This window comes from Microcaecilia unicolor, chromosome 1 (genome assembly GCF_901765095.1).
Source record: "Microcaecilia unicolor chromosome 1, aMicUni1.1, whole genome shotgun sequence".
Taxonomy (NCBI): domain Eukaryota; kingdom Metazoa; phylum Chordata; class Amphibia; order Gymnophiona; family Siphonopidae; genus Microcaecilia; species Microcaecilia unicolor.
In genome coordinates this window covers 300,074,191-300,093,549 of record NC_044031.1, presented here as the reverse complement: position 1 = coordinate 300,093,549, position 19,359 = coordinate 300,074,191, and the positions used below count along the sequence as shown (strand labels likewise).

The 19,359-nt window shown below is 41.4% G+C and overlaps 1 protein-coding gene across 1 annotated transcript in view; it reads right to left on the bottom strand.

Moving 5' to 3' along the window:
* The window catches only part of VPS4B (vacuolar protein sorting 4 homolog B), a 121,300-nt gene that overhangs the window by 70,530 nt on the left and 31,411 nt on the right, over window positions 1-19,359 (bottom strand). Inside the window, exons 3-5 of the mRNA XM_030207500.1 lie at window positions 14,178-14,334; window positions 9,508-9,575; window positions 828-947 (exon numbers count right to left, since the gene is read on the bottom strand). Of these exons, the coding sequence (XP_030063360.1) occupies window positions 828-947; window positions 9,508-9,575; window positions 14,178-14,334 (345 nt within the window). The remainder of the gene's footprint in view (window positions 1-827; window positions 948-9,507; window positions 9,576-14,177; window positions 14,335-19,359) is intronic.

The following is a 19,359-nucleotide window of genomic DNA, read 5'->3' as shown; positions in this document are numbered from 1 at the left end:
AGGTGACCCCCTCAAGGTCCTGGGTAGATGCAATGATCCTCAGCAGTGGCTCCAAGGACAAAACAAAAAATAGCGGGGTTGATTAGTTTTTTTTATATATACTTTTTTATATCATTTTTATATGATGTTTATATTTGTTATTTTATGTGTTCTATTATTTTATAGCCTCTGACGCAGCCCTGCTGAGCGAAACACGGCCTGTGCTGGGCAATATTCTTGTACGAAACAACAATAATAAAGTTCAAATATATCTTCTACTGATCTGCTTTTCTGTCTTCTGTCCCTACCATCACCTCCAGCTTCCAAATCCTGCCAGTTGTCTGTTCCTTCAGACAGCTACCTTTTGTAGGTACCCCCAATCCCCCACTATAGTTAATCTGTATGCTCCATGAATGCTTAGCCAATACAAAATAGCCACCGAGTTCACAAAGAATATCAGTATGCTGTGCTTTGTGTAGCAGGTGGGTAGTAATATTTGTATTTGCTCTGGAGGATGCTATGTAGTATCTTGATGCTGTTTTGAAGCTAATGAAACAGAGGATATAGTACTAGAATGTATTTACAAAAGGAGCATTTGAAGAGTACAGAATCCAAACACACACTCTGGGTACCCGAGATCTAATAAGCAGCAGAATGGAACACTCAATCTCCCCTCATAGCAGTCAGTACATGCCAGGGAATCAGAGCTGGTTATATCTTTTCTTGTGAACTAACAAATCCTTTCTTACTGTGAATAAAATCCAGAAATCTGTTACAGCCACATTACCGTGCCCCATGTGGTAGCAGATGCAACCTAACATACATGGAACGTTTATTCCTAACATTACCTGTAAAGAGATGAGGGAATTTAATGGGAAGAATCACAGCCTCTTTAAGTGCTTCCTTGGCTCCTTCAAGACCAGCCACGTCACTCCATTTTACATCGGGTCGTTCCATAACGATGGCACCTATGAATGATAAATCAAACATTGGAAGACCAGTATCACGCCACTCAAAAAGAGTCCAAAACAGAAAGTCATTTCACATCTCTTTCATTTTGAAGGGAAGTTAAACACCTATATAAATATATATCCTACTTTAATATATCTAAATAGGACAAAAAGCGGGACTCCAAACAAAAACAGGATTTTTTTTTCTCACTGATCTCAGCACAAAGGGGTCATGTTAGCTTTTAATAACATGTATCAAAAGTCCACTATCAGTGTATAAAATAATTTATCCCACTCAAAATTCAATATCATCAAAAACAAAAAAAAAATGTGTGCAATATATTTTTATTTATTTATTGCATTTGTATCCCACATTTTCCCACCTATTTGCGGGCTCAGTGTGGCTTACAATAAGACATGAATAATAGAAATACATTTGTTACGACTAGGTTATGGATTACATTGAACAGAGTTGTGCGAGACATTCGAATATCATTGGGAGTATAACAATGGGACATCAACATAGAAACATTAGAAGGAGACAATGGGAAAAAAGGGCATTGTTAGAAACCTAGACATATAGTGTACATAGTTCCGTGAGTAAATGAATGATTGACTGGATAAAGGGATGAGGGATCAGAAGTGGTTGTGTATTGAATTGGTGAACAGTGAGTGTGGTTTCTATGTGTTTTGGCTCTTTCCGTAAGTTTGTTCAAACAGGTGAGTCTTCAGTAGTTTACGGAATTGTAGAGAATTCAAATTAAATTCAAATTAAAGTTGTGATAAAAAAAAGTTACTTTTTTTCATTGCTTTCTGCAGTACATTAGCCGCTTAATTCTATCAACGGAGTACTGTGTTCAGTTTTGGAGGCCGTATCTTGCTAAAGATGTAAAAAGACTGGAAGTGGTGAAAAGAAAAGCTACACAAATGGTATGGGATTTGCATTGCAAACCGTACGAGGAGACTTGCTGGCCTGAACATGTATACCTTGGAGGAAAGGAACAGGGGTGTCCTGATACAGACTTTCAAATATTTGTAAGGTATTAATCCGCAAACAAACCTTTTCTGGAGACGGGAAGGCAGTAGAACTAGAGGACATGAATTGAGGTTGAAGGGGGGCAGACTCAGGAGTAATGTCAGGATACATGGAATGCCCTCCTGCGGGAAGTGGAGATAAAAACTGTAATGGAATTCAAACATGCCTTGGATAAACACAAGGAATCCTGTTTAGAAGGAATGGATCCACGGAATCTTAGTGGAGATTGGGTGGCAACACCGGTAATTGGGAAGCAAAACTGGTGCTGGGCAGGCTTCTACGGTCTACGCTCTGATCATGACTGAATAGATATGGATGGGCTGGAGTGTAAATTTTAAGGGGCTTCAACATTAGCTTCAGAACTTTTAGTACAAGAAGAGTGCTGGGCAGACTTCTATGGTCTATGCCCTGAGAATGGCAAGGACAAATCAAACTCGGGTATACATATAAAGTATCACATACCTTGTAAAATGAGTTTATATCTTGTTGGGCAGACTGGATGGACCGTACAGGTCTTTAGCAGCCGTCATTTACTATGTTACTATCCTGTTTCCAACAGTGGTCAAGCCAGGTCACAAGTATTTGGCAGAAACCCAAATAGTGACAACATTTCAAGCTACTAATCCCAGGGGCAAGCAGTAGCTTCCTCATGTCTGTCTGAAGAGCAGACTATGGGCTTTTCCTCCAGGAACTTGTCCAAACCTTTTTTAAACCCAGATACGCAAACTGCTGTTACTGCATCCTCTAGAAAAGAGTTCCACAGCTTAACTATTCATTGAGTGAAAAATATTAACTCCTATTTGTTTTAAACGTACTTCCATGTATGGAACACAGTTAAGGAAAGCAGAGATGTAAGAATTGGGGGGGGGGGGGGGGGGGGGACTTGGGGAGAAAGTAAGGGAGGGGATAGAGAATCGGGGAGGGGGGTGAAGGGGAGAGGGAAAAAATGTTTAAAAAATTTGATGATGACGTTATAGTTGAAAATTGTTAGTATGCAAGTTATATCAGAATGACTTATTTGTAACATGCGAATGTTGTTTGGACATGAGATATCATCAATAAAAATTATTCACCATAAAAGTACTTCCATGTAACTTCCTTGAGTGTCCCCTAGGCTTTGTACTTTCGGAAGGAGTAAAAAATAAATAAAATATATCGATTCACTTCTACTTCTTCTACACCACTCATGATTTTGTAGACCTCAATCCTATCCCCCCATAGCCATCTTTCCCAAGCTGAAGAGCCAGAACTCATTTAACCTTTCCTCATATGAGAGGCGTTCCATCCCCTTTATCATTTTGGTCGCTTTTCTTTGAATCTTTTCTAATTCTGCTATATCTTTTTTGATATACAGGGATCAGAACTGAACACAATACTCAAGGTGAGATCACACCATAGAGCGATACAGTGGCATTATAGCATGCTCAATCTTATTTACCATCCCTTTTCTAATCATTCCTAGCATCCTGTTTGCTTTTTTGGCTGCTGCCGCACACTAGGCAAAGATTTCAGTGTATTATTTACAATGACACCTAGATACATTTCTTGATATCTTCGCAAGCTAATCAAGAAATGGATTGGAGAATGGCGGATGTGGTCCCTCTTCACAAAAGTGGTGATAGGGAAGAAGCTGGAAACTACAGGCCGGTAAGCCTCACTTCGGTTATTGGAAAAGTAATGGAAGCGATGCTGAAGGAAAGGATAGTGAATTTCCTGGAAGCCAATAAGTTGCAAGATCCGAGACAACATGGTCTTACCAAAGGGAAATCGTGCCAAACGAATCTCATTGAATTCTTTGATTGGTTGACAGGAGAACTGAATCAGGGGCGAGCTATAGACATAATCTACTTAGATTTCAGCAAAGCTTTTGAAATGGTTCCCCACAGGAGGCTTTTAAATAAACTGGACGGGCTGAAGATAGGACTCGAAGTAGTGAACTGGATTAGGAACTGGTTGATGGACAGACGCAAGAGGGTGGTGGTGAATGGAATTCGCTCCGAGGAGGGAAAGGTGAGTAGTGGAGTGCCTCAGGGATTGGTGCTGGGACCGATTCTGTTCAATATATTTGTGAGTGACATTGCCGAAGGGTTAGAAGGTAAAGTTTGCCTATTTGCAGATGATACAAAGATCTGCAACAGAGTGGACACCCGGGAGGGAGTGGAAAACATGAAAAAGGATCTGAGGAAGCTAGAAGAATGGTCTAAGGTTTGGCAATTAAAATTCAATGCAAAGAAATGCACTTAGGGAATAGAAATCCACGGGAGACGTATGTGTTAGGCGGTGAGAGTCTGATAGGTACGGACGGAGAGAGGGATCTTGGGGTGATAGTATCTGAGGATTTGAAGGCGACGAACAGTGTGACAAGGCGGTGGCCATAGCTTGAAGGTTGTTAGGCTGTATAGAGAGAGGTGTGACCAGCAGAAGAAAGGGGGTGTTGATGCCCCTGTATAAAAGTCATTGGTGAGGCCCCACCTGGAGTATTGTGTTCAGTTTTGGAGGCCGAATCTTGCGAAGGATGTAAAAAGAATTGAAGCGGTGCAAAGAAAAGCTATGAGAATGGTATGGGATTTGCGTTACAAGACGTATGAGGAGAGACTTGCTGACCTAAACATGTATACTCTGGAGGAAAGGAGAAACAGGGGTGATATGATACAGACGTTCAAATATTTGAACGGTATTAATCTGCAAACGAACCTTTTCTGGAGATGCGAAGGCGGTAGAACGAGAGGACATGAAATGAGATTGAAGGGGGGCAGACTCAAGAAAAATGTCAGGAAGTAATTTTTCACGGAGCGAGTAGTGGATGCTTGGAATGCCCTCCCACTACGATGTGAATCTGCTTGCTATGCTGTATGATATTGTCAAACAAATATCGTACAGCATAGCAAGCAGATTCACATCGTAGCATGAGGTTGTTCCCTTGATAAAGCCTGCGATGGCAAAACGGGACCCCGTCGGGCGTACAAGAGTGAAACCAAATTGCAACTACATTGGCGGCACTAAAGATAAGTGTTCGTTAGATGTGATTATTTGTTCATTAAAGTTACAATTGGAGGTTTTTTAGCCAATGAAGATTCTATCCCGGTGTAACAGACGAGATTATGTTCTGAAGCGGGAATACAAAGGCTTTTTTCCTCCATTTATATAATACAAATAGCAATTGTTGAATGTTTCTGGCCACTTTAGTTGGTGAAATAACATTTGTTTCGAATAACAGTGGCAGTATCCTATTTTTGAATAAAGTCACCTTGCATTTGTCCACATTAAATTTCATCTGCCATTTGGATGCCCAGTTTTCCAATTTCCTAAGGTCTTCCTGCAATATTTCACAGTCCAAATGTGTTTCTTCCTGCAATATTTCACAGTCCAAATGTGTTTTAACAACTTTGAATTGTTTTGTGTCATCTGCAAATTTAATCATCTCACTTATCTTGATTTCCAGATCATAATGGCCTATCCTCTGTTTTCTATCCATTAACCAGCTCCTAATCTACAACAGAACGCTGCCTTCTATCCCACCCTAGAGCGAGACCTCCTTGTATATAGAAACTGACCCATAATCCCAGCCAAGACAATAGAATATTTTAAGTTCAAGTTGTGTGTTTAACAATTTGGCAACTGTTGGAAGGAACTTTGTGTGAAAATGAAGAGTAATCTTCCTTGAGATAAAAATAAAATCATCTTAATCAATGGCTTTATATGGTTAGAAAAAAGTTGCTTGTGTGTAACATTTTTTCTCCGTGGACAGAAGGATCCTAAGCCACACTGATGATGTCATCCACACACTAGCATAGTTGGAATTAAATTACTTAACCAAAACAATTAAACCAAAACAAACAAGCCTTCCACCCACGTGCACTCACCTTCTTGGAATCCCCTGTTGTTGAGGCAGTTAGTGTGTCCCAAGCTAAGAAACTATGGGGATATCAACTAGGGTGGGAATGGGTGGGCGACTGTGGCTTAGGATCCTTTTGTCCATGGAGAACAAATGTTACAGGTAAGCAACTTGTTTTTCTCCATGGACAGAGAGCATCCATAGTCACACTGATGATGATTCCTAAGCTGAGGGTTGTTGCATAAACCTCTCACAACTGGTAGAAAGAAAAGGAGGCAGCAAGTTGAAGGCACCTACATTTATTAAACATATAATCAAAGCATGACCATACTAAGCGCAAAACAGCACGAAGTAGAACATTAAACTATTAAAAAACAAAAAAACAAACAAGAGAGACAAACTCTAGACATCCTGTAATACTAAGGACCAAAAGAGATGTCCTGTAAATGCAAATCATCTAAACAGTAATGCTTAGCAAAAACATGCGAGAAGGACCAAATCACAGTTTTGCAAATCTCTTGTATTGAGGCATTGTTCAGGCAAGCTCTTGTTGCAGCTAGTGACCTCAACTTATATGCTGAAACTTTCCTCTGTTTTCCCCTGCAACTCATAACAAAAAGAAATGCAGTTCACACATAGGTAAGGTGAGCTTATTAACTGGTTTCTGAACTTTAGAAAGATGAAAAGACAAAAACAACTGTGAAGGCCTGCACACTCCATTTGACCTCTGGAAATAAATTTGCAAAGCCCTACTACAATCCAATGTATGAGTGCGCTCTTGGAAGTATGCGGTGGAGGATTAAAAAACAGAAGCTCCAATGTTTCATTTAGATAGAACTCTGAAACGACTTTAGGTAGGAATTTAGGATGCATCCTTAAAACCACTATCAGACAAAATTTGCATGAAAGGCGAGTAGTACACCAAAGCCTGCACCTCATTAATTCTATGCGCAGAGACCAACAAAATCAGGAAAAGGCGTTTTCCATGTGAAATATTTGACCTGGGCTTTGTCCAATAGTTCAAAAGGGGCCCTGGTAAGCGCAACCCCTCATGAAACACTTCACAAATCGGATGGGAAGAGAGGAAAACATGCTAGGAATGAGCCCAAAAGGCAGACAAAGCACATAAATGTATCCGAACCAAAGACGTGTTAAGTCCTGAACTAGAAAGAAACAACAAACAGTCCAACACACATGAAATATCACATGAGAACGGATACTGTTGGTGTTCTGTACATCTGATAAGGATAAATGCTCCTTCGGAAATAATCCCTCATATGATCCAGCGACTCCGCCGACAGGGTGCGAATAGTGGAGCAGTTATCCTTAAAAAGGGAAACTTTCCCTTGCACTTTTGTCTCTAAACAAATACTGCCCTGATCAAGGGGAATCTTGCAGAGAATGTGGTAAAAGCAGTTAGCTTAGCAAGGTTTAAAAAAGATTTGGATAATTTCCTAAAAGTCCATAAGCCATTATTAAGATGGACTTGGAAAAATCTACTGCATATTCTAGAATAAGCAGCATAAAATCTGTTTAGTTGTTTTGGGATCTTGCCAGATACTTGTGACCTGGATTGGCCACTGTTGGAAACAGGATGCTGGGCTTGATGGACCTTCGGTCTGTCCCAGTATGGTAATGCTTATGTTCTTATGCTATTCTTTTGCACAAATCATCTCGTAGCCCAGAGGCCCTCAACCAGGCCAACATACAAGCCGCCACATCAGTTGCAGCCCCTTCTGGATGCCAAATCATAGGAGGACTACAATAAAATCTTTGCAGAACATTCCAAATCTCTAAAATACTTCTGCAACTCAAACTGAAGAGCGATGCACAGAAAGAATCCAGCATTGAACGCAAACAGCACAAGCATGAACTGATGTGCTATTTTTGCATTAAGCTCTGGTACATCTTTTTCCCCCATACCGAATAAGAGACGGACTTCTCTGATACAGATAAGTGCTCTTCAAGTCCCAAGATTTGAATTAAAAATTACTGACTTGATGTTAGCAATAACATGCAACTAATGTGATTGATCAATAAAGAATTAATTAAAAATATACAAAAAAGTTTTCAAAAATAACTAGAGGAGGTTTTTCTTATCTATGAGGATGTTCGCACGGCTGTTCAGGTTGTAACAATACAGACAACAAGTCGAGCATCTGAGGTCTTTCCCTCCCTCTAAATTAATTGATTCCAATTCAATTGAACAACAATTACAATGTATTATTCTTGTTTTCATCAATCTTTTGAGTCCCCCCGTAAATCTAAAATTTTCTTGTCTCTACCTCGAGCTGCAGAAGAGGCGCTCTTAGAAATGTGAAGACGCCCGAGAGCGGATTCAACTACCACAGACTGGAAGAAGCAACTGATTTTTATTATGGCCAAACTGACTGAACTCTGTCCTTTTTCATCAACTTTTTCAAGATTGGTAAGTCAGATCTGCGTCTGCAGCTCCAGGAGAACATCATAAAGAGGAAGCACCGCCATCTCCCTCGGCATCTCAAGATACTTTAAAGCTCCCTGCAAGTGAGGAAGAGCCTAAGGCTGCAGCCCCAACAAAGCGGAGGCTATTTTTGCAGAAAACTCAAATAAGAGATCTCTTCCGCCTGTGTCCCACTACGCTGAGGTGAAGCAGACCCCTGGCTAAATGTTTGGTCTTGGCAAGCGCCTATCTGGCTAGGGGAGTTGTAAAGGGTGAGACTGGCTCACGGAGGGCCCTTGAAGAAATTCCTCCAGCTTGTGCTCCCTCATGTGGCGGGCTCTCAGGACATATGCACACACGGAAGGCAATCCTGAACCTGATGCTCCTTTCCCATACAGGTAAGGCAACGATAGTGTATATCTAATTGTTGCATTTTCTCTTTACACTGAGAACATCGCTTAAAACCTGGTTTGGATATGAACATTGTAATAATGGAAAAGTAAACAAGGAGCAACTGTAAAGCAGACAGTACTCAATGGTAGAAAGCAAAAAAGACAAACGTACTCAACAGCAGGGGATTTTCAAGAAGGTAAGTGCACATAGGTGGAAAGCTTATTTGTTTTGGTTGTTATGTAATTTAATTCCAGCTGTGCTAGTATGTGGATGATATCATCACTGTGGCTATGGATCTTCTCTGTCCCTGGAGAAAGGTTGGATACAATGGGGAATCAGTCTGACCTCAAAAGTAGCACAGATGATCAGTTGGTTCTAGATAATTGATTTAATAACTATCCTGAAGCTTAGGAGCGATTTCAAGGATTTATGAATCTTCTTATATATGAAGCACTTCCACAAGCTGAAAACACATTAACTTCCCTCCTTCTCTGCTTTTTATCTTCTTGTATCAGTAGCAATTCATCACTGTGACACATTGCATACAAGGTCATGGAGAGACGAGCTGCCAGCACGCTGTGGTCTCTACAAGTGACCTACCTTGAAAAACTGAAGAGCTCCCCAGGGAAACAAATGGCTTTTTACTTCAAATCTGTTTCTGTAGCAATTTAAAGCCATCTTCCACAGTAAAGTAAATAATATTATTCAGCGTTAGCTTTTGAAAGTTTTGCCAGTTTGAGCTTGCATAAAAATAGCTAGTAAATCACACCTAAATGCAGTACTAATCATTTCTAAAGCCTGGCTAGATGTACGCTGTATGTACAAGAAACCTACACAAGTACCTTTAGAAACCAAATGTGACACCAAAGAGAATTCAAGGGAAACAGTTTACCTTGAAGTTGGTTCTGTAATTTCTTTTTCTCAGGGTTGTCCGATTCTCCGTCCCCATCACTCTCATTTCTGATTTAAAAAGAAAAAAGTAATTTTTTAAAAATAATTATAATTACAGTATATTCAGTCTTATATGTTGTGAAGAGATTGGTAATTTGTTAAGACTTTAATCCAGTTCTGTTCAAATCAGTAATAATTCTGTACTTACATATGTTATTTAGTCTTGGCCTATGAAAAGTATACATGACTTTTTGGTACAACAATTTCTAACCCATGCGTGAATCATTATTTGCGCTGCAATACAGGAGAAGTGAGACAATAAATATAACACCATACTAATGAATTCTGCTAGGCAATTCAAACTACTGATTCAATATGTGAAAAGGATAACAGATGTGTCTTAAGAACCAACACACATGGAGTGGATTTATACAATTTACATAAAAACTATCGGGTTTTTGGAAGAGAAAAACAAAAAAAAAGTAACTAAAATTGTTCTAGAGGTAGATTCCAAGAAAGAGACACACCTTACCCTCATCAAATCTGACCAATACAGGGATATATGCAGCAGTTTTTTGTCATCCAGATAGCAAAACTGATGATTATAAGGAGGCTATGAGAAGTGCATTTAGAAGGTGGGGTTTGTCTAATATGATCTGAGGTAGTGCTAGCCTACTAGAGACTGGGGGGGGGGGGGAGTGAATCCAGGGGCCATGTTAGCTGTTTTGGGGACACTAAGCTATTGCCTAGTCTGCTTATGCCTAGAACATGGTCTGTATAGGATGAACAGAAAATTGAAGTCCTCTGACTCGTAACCACTCGCCTCCACCTACCCTCCTCTCTTCCTTCCCGTTCACATTAATTGATTTGATTTGCTTACTTTATTTATTTTTTGTCTATTAGATTGTAAGCTCTTTGAGCAGGGACTGTCTTTCTTCTATGTTTGTGCAGCGCTGCGTATGCCTTGTAGCGCTATAGAAATGCTAAATAGTAGTAGTAGTAGTAATGTATACAACTATATTTAAAGTATCAATTACCCAGACAGATACTTTACTCAGTGGGCCTGGTTTGATTTTTTATTTTTATTTTAATGTATTTATATTTTATTACTTCAGCTGCTCTCTGCTTACATATGCCCCTACAAGAACAGTCTTTTGTTCTACCTGCAGGAACCAACATCTACTGCAGTTTACGTCAGAGCATCAGCAGAGAATGTTAAAACTGAAATGTTTCATATGGCAATGGTGAATACCACCATGTGCCACACTCAACTTTACCATACCCATTTAAGCCTCTAAAAACACTATTCAGGATTTTTTTTTAAAGAGGGAGTGGGGCTGACCCAGAGGCAAGTGCTACACTTGCCATACAGAAGAACTGGGGCCAGAACCCTGCTCACTGACTGAGGATTGTTGCTGCGATGAATGGAATAAATGAAATGGTGAAGAATGTAGAGTAGTGGGAAAACATAGGTAAGTAAAGACAACCCATGTTGCTGGATCACAGTGAACTGGAAGCTTAAAGGAGCATAAGAAACTGCTGGACCAGTAAAAGGAAATGGTCGAATTTGGGGAGCATGAAGTTTTAAAGCAAAAGCATTTTGTTCTGGTACTTGACTGTAAAACAAACTTGGTTTTCAAGATACTTGTTTACTTTTGATCCAAGAACCTGGTTAGTTTACATGTATTTGGCTATTATAAAAACCAGAGTTTCTCACAGCCCTCAAGGGGTAGTGAAGATACTTTCCTGTAGCAGGTATTGTCCGAGGACAGCAGGCTTCACATTCTCACAAGTGAGATAGACGATCCGTGTTGCCCGGGTCGGCAACATAGCCAGTAAAAATGTTTGCGAGAGTCTTCTGGAACGCGAGGGGTGCCCCAATGCGCAAGTGCAGAATGCCTTCCCGCCCGAGCGCGATCACACCTATTCAGTTCTTTTTTTTCTCTGCATGAGAGACGGCGCTGTTTTTCTCTTCGCTCCTCACATGGCCAGGAAAGTGCTTATTCTTGTGCCTCAGCGCTATTTTTTCGCTAATTTCCCTTTTTTATTTTATTTCTATATTTGTCTAAAACACAAACAAAAAAAATTCCTCTTATTTATTTTAGTTTTTCTGGCCTGCGTTTAAGTTTCCCTTCTTTTTTTGGTGTGGGCAGCTTTCAGGCCTGTTCGGATGGGTCTCCTTTCTTTTTTGAGCCTTTTCTCTTTTTTTGGGCACAATCACGACTTTTGATTTAGCCAAAGACATTTTTCCTTCCATGCCAATGAAGACTCCCAATGGCTTCAAGCGTTGTACTTGGTGCAACCGGACCATCTCAGGTACTGATACACACTCTTGGTGTATTCAGTGTCTTGGGCCCGACCATAGCCCAGTAAATTGTGTCCTTTGTCTTCGTTTGAAGAAAAGGACCCAAATTTCCCGAGAAGCTCAACGTGAGAAACTTTTTGACACTCAGTCTGGTTCTTCGACATCGGCATAGAGGTTGGTGGCGTCAACATCGAGGGAAGCATCGACATCCGGAGTCAAGGTAGGAATGGCTGCTGAGAGACCTAGAGACACTGGGAGCAGTGAGGCATCGAGTGGGTCTCCATCTGCCTTGAGGCCTCCTGCTTTGCAGGCTCCCCCGGACCGTCCAGCATCGGACCCGACCCCAAGGAAATGCAAGGATTCGACGTCCTCCTCGTCAGCAATGAGGACTTTGGGTGACATGCATCAGGCGAAGGCCAAGAAGCATCGACACCGATCTCCTTCGACAAACGGTGCTGGGAGCTCCGGGACGGCAAGGGATTCAGAACTCGAGAGGCGGACTGTCTACCCCACTTGTGAGAATTGGAAGCCTGCTTGTCCTCTGAGAAATAGCTGAATACACCTGCTTATAAATTTCTACCACCTACTTCAGTAGCACTATCTATGCAGCACTCTAACCTCTCTAAAGAGATATGCCTGGTGTTAGTGCTGGGGGTGGGGGAAGGTGGTAAAGAGCTCATGGAGCCAAGGAACTTCTGACCCTATCAGCTAATTTGTGCAGACAGAACCAGCATCACTGTCAGTAGCTCCCAAACCTGTTCAGGGACCCTTAAATGCTTTAGGTTATCAGAAAATCCACATAAATATAACACAATAGGAGCAGTGCATGCAAATATCTGAGGCACATTCATTCATTCCCAGGAAACCAGACTGACTGGGGGTTCCTGAAGTTAGGATAAGATACAATGCAAAAATCACCCTACAATGCCACAAGGCCAAATCTGCTTCAAGAGCAGGGGGAATAGTTCCAAGACTGTTTTAAAGTGTAGGGTTGGATCAAGCAAAGAACTAGCAATCCAAAAGAACAAAACACAAAACTGTCACTACATAGACTGTAGAAACATCTATGTGATCAGAATTCATTTTAACAGTACATTACTGTAAGCTTAATACCAAATTTATAGGCTACTGATTTGGTAAAACCTCTGCAGCACCTTTCACTTCCACATCCTCCTTAGAACAAGGAGAAATGTATGTTTGTAAGCCTGAATTGAAGAAGTATTTTTAATCTACTCATCCAGCAGCTGGTGAGGGCTACAATGCTAAGCAAGTGTCACCCTTGAGGATGTGCAGTAGAGAATGATATGGTGTCGGGGACGGAGCCTGAGAGGCCAGGAACAAAATGTTGCAGTGTCATTCTCTACTTTGAAGCCTGTTAATGAACTGGACTGTTATTTATGTTTCAGTGATACAGACAATATTTTGATTTTTTAGAAAAACAAGCAAGCATGATGGCCACAACTGTCAAAATTTGCACGGGGGATCATGAAATCCCTGCTACCAGCACATCTTCTAAGAAGACATCTTCTATTCCAGGAAAGACTGTGGAAGACAGGAGAGCCAGAATGAATCCTGAGATTGTTGATAACTTCTTATTCATCCACAGATCAAAAAATCGTAACAGTGCTTCATAGGGCATATTTCTCCCCCACTAGGGCATACAGAACGGGATGTATTTGTACCCCTGGATGTTTTAATAGGGTGGATTAGGGTTCTCTGGGGTAGTAGAAGTCAGCTAGGGTTGGAAGGGAAGAGGGTGGAGGGGGGATGGGCTTATTATAGTTACTCATTGTTATTATTGCTTTCTATTTGTAATTTATAAAGTTACAAAACAGATTTCTTTTTATACTTTAATAAAAAGATTTAAATATCATAAGTGTTCGAGGCTTCTGCAGATGAGGACAGAGCCTGCGGGGATGGAGACAGAACCCATGGGGAGGGGATGGGGACAAACATTGTCCCCATGTCTTCTCTAATGTTCAGTTCTAGCAAAGATTTTTGTATGCCCATGGGGAAACATCTCAACACAAATGGCCCTAGAATGGGCTATGTTTTGCTTTAACTCCCTGTTAGCAAGGTGAGTAATTTTCTTTGAAAACTACTGTAGGAGTAAAAATAAATGCACACTTGTCAGGTTCAAGTATGATTTCCTGCTGATGGGAAACAATCTGAAAATTTCAGCTCAACCTCAAAATTGCACTCAGTAGCCTCTATTTGTGTATCACCGTTTGAAGCTGGAGTTACTCTGGCAGCATCTCCTGGTACAGAACTACAAATAAAGTATTGTGTCAGAGAGAATTTAACTGTGGCTGGAAGATACTTTAGAGAAGAATGTGGCAGATTCACTATAAGCACGACATACACACCCTTTATCATCAGCAGGGCTGGGCTGACCCTCTTTCACTGGCTTTGAGGGAGCCTTTTCCTTTTTCTTCAGGTACTCTTTCAGTTTCTCTGCCCGGTCAAGGTACTCTGTGCACTTCGCTCTGATACTCTGCTTCGATTTTTCACCCTGTGCTTCATCTTAGAATAAAGACAAACCACAAACCATGAACATGGATTCTATTTCAGATGGACAGTCAAAATAATTCACCGATGCAAGCAATGATTTAAAGCCAACTGTGAAGACTCTGGGGTGCAACTAGACAGTGTGCTATATTTAGAGCCACAGGTAAATGCTCTCTCATGACTGAGGAAATTGAAAAGGATTCAAAAATGTTTGCTCAGACTTTTAGATTGGTGGTATGATCCCTACTTTTATCAAAGTTAGATTATTGCAATATTGTCTATTTAGGACAGCCATTCCCAACCCAGTCCTGTCGGGTTTTCAGGATATCTACAATGAATATGCAAGAGATAGATTTGAATGAATATCATGAAAACCCGATGGGAAAAGGTGTGCCCAGAGGACTGGGTTGGGAATGGCTGATTTAGGATATCATATTTATTTGCATAAAATTGCAGCAGTACAAATGCAGCAGGTCGTCTACTATTTTCAGTACACAAACATGATAATTTCTCCACTTCTAGTGCAGCTTCACTGGCTGCCAATAGAGGCTAGAATAGTATTTGTCACAAAATGCCTAGCACCCATCTACGGTTAACTCTGCAGCCACCTGGAGAGTCTGTCCCCAGCTTTGCTCAGGCCCACCTTCACCTGGGCATGTGTTCTATACTAGTCACCTAGATAGGATTCTAGATAGTGCTGGGGAGGAGTCCGCTGTCTTGGTACATGTGGGTACCAATGACATAGGAAAATGTGGGAGAGAGGTTCTGGAAGCAAAATTTAGGCTCTTAGGTAGAAAGCTGAAATCCAGATCCTCCAGGGTAGCATTTTCTGAAATGCTACCTGTGCCACGCGCAGGGCCCAAGAGACAGGCAGAGCTCCAGAGTCTCAATGCGTGGATGAGACGATGGTGCAGGGAGGAGGGCTTTAGATTTGTTAGGAACTGGGCAACATTCTGGGGAAGGGGGAGCCTATTCCGAAAGGATGGGCTCCATCTTAACCAGAGTGGGACCAGGCTGCTGGCATCGGCGTTTAAGAAGGAGATAGAGCAGCTTTTAAACTAGAAATGGGGGGAAGGCCGACAGTCGCTCAAAAGAGCATGGTTCGGGATAAGGTATCTTTCAAAGATATCACCATAACAGGGAAGATAGAGTATCCTGATAGTGAGGTTGCAAAAGAGATTGTAGTAGATCGGGTATCTTTAAATAACAATAAAAATCAGACAAAAGATTGCCAATTAATACTGTCAAGTACTAAGCATGATGTACTTAGGAACAACAAACATAGTTTGAAATGTCTATATGCGAATGCCAGGAGCCTAAGAAATAAGATGGGGGAGTTAGAATATATTGCACTAAATGAAAAATTAGATATAATAGGCATCTCTGAGACCTGGTGGAAGGAGGATAACCAATGGGACACAGTCATACCGGGGTACAAATTATATCGTAGTGATAGGGTGAATCGGATTGGTGGAGGGGTAGCATTGTATATTAACGAGAGCCTTGAATCAAATAGATTGAAAATTCTGCAGGAAAGAAAACACTCCTTGGAATCACTGTGGATTGAAATTCCATGTGCAAAGGGGAAAAGGATAGTGATAGGAGTGTACTACCGTCCGCCTGGCCAGGACGAACAGACGGATGCGGAAATGTTAAAGGAAATCAGGGACACAAACAAACTGGGCAACACAATAATAATGGGGGATTTCAATTACCCGCATATAGACTGGGTTAATGTAACATCTGTACACGCAAGGGACATAAGATTTCTTGATGAAATCAAGGACAGCTTCATGGAACAGCTAGTTCAGGAGCCGACAAGAGAAGGAAAAATACTAGACTTAGTCCTTAGTGGTGCTCATGATCTAGTGCAGGGGGTAATGATACGAGGGCCGCTTGATAACAGTGATCATAATATGATCGGTTTTGATATTGGCATTGAAGGAAGTGAAACTAGGAAATCAAGTACGCTAGCGTTTAACTATAGAAAAGGTGATTACGACAAAATGAGAAAAATGGTGAAAAAAAGACTGAAAGGAGCAACTCGCAGAGTAAAAAACTTGCATCAGGCATGGATGCTGTTTAAAAACACCATCCTGGAGGTTCAGGACAAGTATATTCCACGTATTAGAAAAAAGGGAAAAAAGACTAAACGTCAGCCGGCGTGGCTAAACAGTAAGATAAAGGAAATCATTAGAGCCAAAAAACAATCCTTCAGAAAGTGGAGAAGAGAACCAACTGAAAGTAACAGGATAGATCATAAGGAATGCCAAGCCAAATGCAAAGCGGAGATAAGGAGGGCAAAAAAGGACTTTGAGAAGAAATTAGCGTTGGAAGCAAAAATACATAGTAAAAATTTTTTTAGATACATTAAAAGCAGGAAACCGGCCAAAGAGTCGGTTGGGCCGCTGGACGAAAATGGTGTTAAAGCGGCGATCAAGGAGGACAAAGCCGTAGCGGAGAAATTAAATGAATTCTTTGCTTCGGTCTTCACCGAGGAGGATTTGGGGGGGACACCGGTGCCGGAAAGAATATTTGAAGCGGGGGAGTCGGAGAAACTAAACAAATTCTCTGTAACCTTGGAGGATGTAATGGGTCAGTTCAGCAAGCTGAAGAGTAGTAAATCACCGGGACCTGATGGTATTCATCCCAGAGTATTAATAGAACTAAAAAATGAACTTGCGGAGCTACTGTTAGAAATATGCAATCTGTCCCTAAAATCGAGTGTAATACCGGAAGACTGGAGGGTAGCCAATGTTACTCCGATTTTTAAGAAGGGTTCCAGAGGAGATCCGGGAAATTATAGACCGGTGAGTCTGACGTCGGTGCCGGGCAAGATGGTGGAGGCTATTATTAAGAATAAAATTGCAGAGCATATACAAAAACATGGACTGATGAGACAAAGTCAGCACGGATTTAGTGAAGGGAAGTCTTGCCTCACCAATCTAATGCATTTTTTTGAGGGGGTAAGCAAACATGTGGACAATGGGGAGCCGGTTGATATTGTATATCTGGATTTTCAGAAGGCGTTTGACAAAGTGCCACACGAAAGACTCCTGAAGAAATTGCAGAGTCATGGAATCGGAGGTAGGGTATTATTATGGATTAAGAACTGGTTGAAAGATAGGAAGCAGAGAGTAGGATTGCGTGGCCAGTATTCTCAGTGGAGGAGGGTAGTTAGTGGGGTCCCGCAGGGGTCTGTGCTGGGTCCGTTGCTTTTTAATGTATTTATAAATGACCTAGAGATGGGAATAACTAGTGAGGTAATTAAATTCGCCGATGACACAAAATTATTCAGGGTCGTCAAGTCGCAGGAGGAATGTGAACGATTACAGGAGGACCTTGCGAGACTGGGAGAATGGGCGTGCAAGTGGCAGATGAAGTTCAATGTTGACAAGTGCAAAGTGATGCATGTGGGTAAGAGGAACCCGAATTATAGCTACGTCTTGCAAGGTTCCACGTTAGGAGTTACGGATCAAGAAAGGGATCTGGGTGTCGTCGTCGATGATACGCTGAAACCTTCTGCTCAGTGTGCTGCTGCGGCTAGGAAAGCGAATAGAATGTTGGGTGTTATTAGGAAGGGTATGGAGTCCAGGTGTGCGGATGTTATAATGCCGTTGTATCGCTCCATGGTGCGACCGCACCTGGAGTATTGTGTTCAGTACTGGTCTCCGTATCTCAAAAAAGATATAGTAGAATTGGAAAAGGTACAGCGAAGGGCGACGAAAATGATAGTGGGGATGGGACGACTTTCCTATGAAGAGAGGCTGAGAAGGCTAGGGCTTTTCAGCTTGGAGAAGAGACGGCTGAGGGGAGATATGATAGAAGTGTATAAAATAATGAGTGGAATGGATCGGGTGGATGTGAAGCGACTGTTCACGCTATCCAAAAATACTAGGACTAGAGGGCATGAGTTGAAGCTGCAGTGTGGTAAATTTAAAACGAATCGGAGAAAATTTTTCTTCACCCAACGTGTAATTAGACTCTGGAATTCATTGCCGGAGAACGTGGTACGGGCGGTTAGCTTGACGGAGTTTAAAAAGGGGTTAGATAGATTCCTAAAGGACAAGTCCATAGACCGCTATTAAATGGACTTGGAAAAATTCCGCATTTTTAGGTATAACTTGTCTGGAATGTTTTTACGTTTGGGGAGCGTGCCAGGTGCCCTTGACCTGGATTGGCCACTGTCGGTGACAGGATGCTGGGCTAGATGGACCTTTGGTCTTTCCCAGTATGGCACTACTTATATTTATATTATATACCCTCCTCCCACCAACTGGGTCCCACCTGCCTCTGGGCTATTCTCCCACTCTCAGGTTATCCCCAGTGATTTCTAGGACACTAGGGCTACACTCCAGGGGTCCCACAGTTCCTAGAAAGCACCCACAGACTCAAAAACACAAACCACTTTCTTAGTAAGTCCAGGACAGCAGAATCAAACTAATAATGTTTATTGTCACAGAACTTGAACAGTGAACAGAAAAAGGTGAAATCAGCAAACAACAACAGGTAACTGGATATGGATCAATCATAAAACTACCTAAACATTTGTTTACTACCTGGGTAGTATCTGGAGAGTTCAGGAAATGTAGCTGCTCACAGGTTATAAAACATACTGCTCACAGGGCCTCAGTAAAGAGATCTTTCTCCCTCTGCTTCCTGGCTGAGAGTAAAAAGGAAATACAGTACCTCCTCACTAGATTTGAACTCTAGGCTAATAAAGCCCAGTGCAACAACTTTGAAAGTATCTGGTCAAAAGTACTGCAAATTGCCTTTCCACAAGCTTAAACTGAAAAAGAGAAAAAGTCTTTTTCTGCAACAGCTTTAAAACTCAAAACAAGTGTCATCTGCTGGCCAATTAGGAGAAATACACGTCACCAGTAAAATAATACAGTTCACAGGCTTAGAAACCCACTATTTTGTCACAGTATTTAAACTCTCTGTATGATATTTTAAACTTTAAATGGTACAACATGTTTAATTTGTGTTTTTTACCCAACCACCATGTTAAATGTTTACATTGGAATGAACTGGTTTTGC